The 1,862-nt window shown below is 45.6% G+C and overlaps 1 protein-coding gene across 1 annotated transcript in view; it reads right to left on the bottom strand.

The window, feature by feature from the left end:
• The window catches only part of quob (quattro b), a 26,303-nt gene that overhangs the window by 6,078 nt on the left and 18,363 nt on the right, over positions 1-1,862 (bottom strand). The window contains 4 exon segments of the mRNA XM_013910393.1: positions 1-202; positions 531-795; positions 979-1,282; positions 1,434-1,631. The exon segment at positions 1-202 is cut by the window's left edge and continues 1 nt beyond it. Coding sequence (XP_013765847.1) covers positions 1-202; positions 531-795; positions 979-1,282; positions 1,434-1,631 — 969 coding nt within the window.

The following is a 1,862-nucleotide window of genomic DNA, read 5'->3' as shown; positions in this document are numbered from 1 at the left end:
CTCCAGCTCATTCAGGAAGTAATGTCGGTGGAAGTCGTGGAGCTTTTCTAAGTTACCAAAGATGCTCCCCCTCTGGCCCCTGAGATCCTGAGGGACATCTTCCCTCTCCAGCTCAGGGAAGTAGTGCTCTCGAACATAACCCAGAGCCTTCACATACTCCCTCTCTGTGGACAGTAGCTCCTCCATGATCCTCCGTACTTTCCTGTTCCACATGCAGGAAATGAAACCCAGGTGAGCTCAGTTTTACATTGTGTGTGCGTGGGTAGCATGTCTTCATACGACAGTATTGCTTACTGGGGAACATTTGGGTAAAACATTTAATATAGTTTGCCATATGTTGGACAGCATCTTGCTCTAGATTACAGGTGAGGGAGAGGGTTACTTACAAAACAGTGCAGCCATTGATTTCTGTTGGTGTGAGTAATGTCTCTGGAGTCCTGACATCTTCAGGGTCCCGTCTGGAGTCTATACATCCTTCACCCTTCCCTTCATTGCTGTCTCTTGGTGATTTGCTAATCGGGTTTCCTGGCCGTAGTCTCTTGTTATGGGGAAAAGGGAGATTTTGGATGGGCTGCTGATTTTGTTCCAGTGACTGTGTCTTACTATGACAGTGCTTGTGACTCACATTTAAAGGCGAAAAGCCAGGAACGCTCGTCAGATAAGAGCAGACATGTGAGCCTTCGCTTAGAGATCGACTTAAAGGTTGGTGTGAAGGAAAATCCTCGCTCCCTTTCATTGAGTTTACATCTCTTAGATCTGTCTCACTGTGATGCTCTCTTGGCCTCAACTTGCTCTCTTGGTGGGAGTCAGTGTTTAGAGAGAAATCAGAAGTATTTTCTCCATTTTTATCAGGCATTTCTGGTAAATGCAGCTCTTTAGACTCTTTGTTTTTGCTCTCTTTGAAGTCGTTGCAGTTGAGGCACACAGCACTGGTGCTAAGCTGTGGGGTTAAGGAATGCTCTGCCTCTGCTATCACACTCCCTTTCTCCTCTTTCTCCATTTCTCCATGTTCCCCTGGAGACTTTGCAGCTGTGGTCTTCTGGATCTGGTTCTTATCTATGTATTTTTTCTTCTTCTGCATCTCCTTAAGATGCTGCCTGACTTCTCGGCACTGGGCCCAAGCTGCATTCCACACTCTCATTGCTGCCGAAGCCCCTGATCCCAAGGCGCAGGCTTTAGCTTTCACAGCCTGGAAGTGAGGGGTGGAGAATTCACCACCTAATCTCTGCTCATACATTTGGAGTGTACTTAAAGTCTGAGCTGGGTAACACCCCTGCTCTACCTGCTCCAAAGAATGACTGCATTCTTTGGCCAGGGCAGATGCCTAGACAGAGAGAGTGAGTGAAAGGAAATGGAAAGTAATCAGTAAAAATGTTTACAAGGGGGAAAAGGACGTTAATAAAAATTGTCAGGAGCAATGACAAAACACAAACCTTTTCACAAAAGGCGTAAACGTGCACAAGCGCGTCCAGTTCTTTGGATCTCTGTTGTGCACGCAGCATGAAGTCTTCTACATTAGATCTGAAAGTGTTGACGAGAGTTTGAAAAACATCTCTTGCAGGGCTGCTGTCGCTGGACTCAAAAATGCCCTCTGCCTCTGCAGCTAGGATCAAGGCATTCTGCTGTTTTTCCTGTGATAAACGATGAAAATGTTAAGTGAAATCAATTTCCTTCCGCTTCTGCAGTTTACTGATATCACTGATATCAACTTTGATCAGCCAAAAGAGGGCAAGTTTTCTTATCTCTAATTTCTTTGCCGTTAGGTGATACCTTAGACTGAGTAAGGAACATGTGGAAGTGCTCCAAATCCTTTTCAGTGCAAGCCTGGGTATCATCAATTGGGTAAGAGTCCTTCAGTCTCT

This window comes from Pundamilia nyererei, unplaced genomic scaffold (assembly GCF_000239375.1).
Source record: "Pundamilia nyererei isolate P.nyererei 1_Seehausen unplaced genomic scaffold, PunNye1.0 scaffold00042, whole genome shotgun sequence".
NCBI classification, from domain to species: domain Eukaryota; kingdom Metazoa; phylum Chordata; class Actinopteri; order Cichliformes; family Cichlidae; genus Pundamilia; species Pundamilia nyererei.
The sequence above is the reverse complement of the archived record's forward strand: the minus strand, read 5'-3'. Positions and strand labels throughout refer to the sequence as shown.